General features: G+C 54.2%; 1 protein-coding gene across 1 annotated transcript; it reads left to right on the plus strand.

Annotated features, from left to right (window-relative positions):
• The first annotated feature begins 449 nt into the window (after window positions 1-449).
• On the plus strand, window positions 450-1,214 carry LOC123041332 (uncharacterized). The gene has a single exon (XM_044463970.1). It carries the CDS (start codon window positions 574-576, stop codon window positions 904-906), a length of 333 nt encoding a protein of 110 aa, XP_044319905.1. The 5' UTR covers window positions 450-573; the 3' UTR covers window positions 907-1,214.
• Window positions 1,215-1,697: the final 483 nt, after the last annotated feature.

Below are 1,697 nucleotides of genomic sequence, written 5' to 3' on the forward strand. Positions count from 1 at the left end.
CACTTAATGCAGAAGTCGGGTCATCCTTCTTTTGAAAAGAAAAGACATTCTACATTTGTACAATCTGCAACAAAGCATCCTAGATGGAAAATTGCTTGTAACGTAGCCATCAGCTTTAAAAAGTGTTCCTCCACGATCGATCCAAGTTTATCTTGAGGAATAATGATGTGATTGTTAGGAAATTTCCGGGCAAAATGCTAGCCAGTGCAGTGCAGAGTGCAGACCAGCAGGGGCGGCTAGGCAAGGCGACCACAGTAATAAAGGATGGAAAGCGACGCTGCCGACTTTGCCTCCCCCACTCCAGTAATCCCTCTCTAATTAATCACTCTCCCACTAATCAATTTTGCTTACCCCACCCACCATGACCGCGCTGATTGACGAGGCGGCCAGACACACCCCTCTATAAATCTCGGTCTCCCTCTCGCTCGCTTACTGCCTTCCTAGCGTGCTTCGTTCACCAATCGCCTACCTCTCTCTCTCTCTCTCTCTCTCTCTCTCTCTCTCTCTCTCTCTCTCTCTCTCTCTCTCCGATCTGTCGGGGATTTCACGAGGAGGATCTAGCACACGCTGGAGATGGTGGCGCCGATCGCGGTGGCGTCGGCGGGGCTGGGGATGCTGGCGGGGGTGGCGATGGCCAACAGGTCCATGCAGGAGGGAAGGCCCGCGGCGGCGGTGCGGTGGCCGCTGCTGCAGAAGCCGCGATGCGCCACATGCAGCGGGACGGGAAGGGTTGAGTGCCTGTGCTCTCGGTGGTCCGACGGGGACGGCTCAGGCTGCCGGACCTGCGCGGGCACCCGGAGGATGCCTTGCCGGAGCTGCGGTGGGTCCGGGACCGGACGTCGGGCGCCCGTGCGGATCGCCACCGCCTCCGCCACGCCGCTCCGGCCACGGGCGAGCACGCGGTGATCGGCCCAGCTCGCGATCCGCGGCCCCGGCGCTCGATTTTGTTTTCTGGATTTAGAAATAGTATTTGTAATACAGCGTGTTATAGAACAGAATAGGGGTTTGATAGAATATAGCAAGTGAATTAGTAATGATTCCTGCCGGGCTCTTGCTGTTACTGAATCGAGCCTTGTCGCGATGAATATCTGCGCCTGAATATCTCGCGACTTCGGGCGGATGAATTTCCAAGGAATTGTTGTGCTGAAACAACTTTTACGAGTAAGGAATACGTCCATCCAGGCATCTGGCCAACCAACTTGGTCAGTTTTGCAGAGCGCTGCTAGTGCTAAAACTTTCAGAGGCTGAGCTGGGCTGCCGAGCCACACACGTACACACGCCTACACGCCAGACCAGAACCCCGACCAATCATCCCAAGCCAGTGGCGTCCGCTATACGCTCCCCCGAGATCTTTTCCAGTGTGACTCAGTTCCACCAGTGCTATGTGTGCCACAAGAATTTCCTCCTTCCACCGTTCGGAACGCTTTGAATTTTCTCCCTTACTGCATGCAAGTAGTAGTACGAACGACATCACAGACATGGACATGTTTGAATTAGACGGTGAATGGTGTGCAATCTTTAATAAGTAGGGTGGCACATCCTTGAGCTGTTGCACCACTGAAACCGACCAGCAACCGCATGCTCACCTGTCAATTGCGCCCACGGTTGCATAACACAATTGTCTGCCGCCAAATCAGTTGGCTCTCTGCAGAGTTCTTCTCCAACCAAATCAATGGCAACACCCGCAATTTATTTGG

Source organism: Triticum aestivum, chromosome 2B (assembly GCF_018294505.1).
Source record: "Triticum aestivum cultivar Chinese Spring chromosome 2B, IWGSC CS RefSeq v2.1, whole genome shotgun sequence".
Classification (NCBI taxonomy): domain Eukaryota; kingdom Viridiplantae; phylum Streptophyta; class Magnoliopsida; order Poales; family Poaceae; genus Triticum; species Triticum aestivum.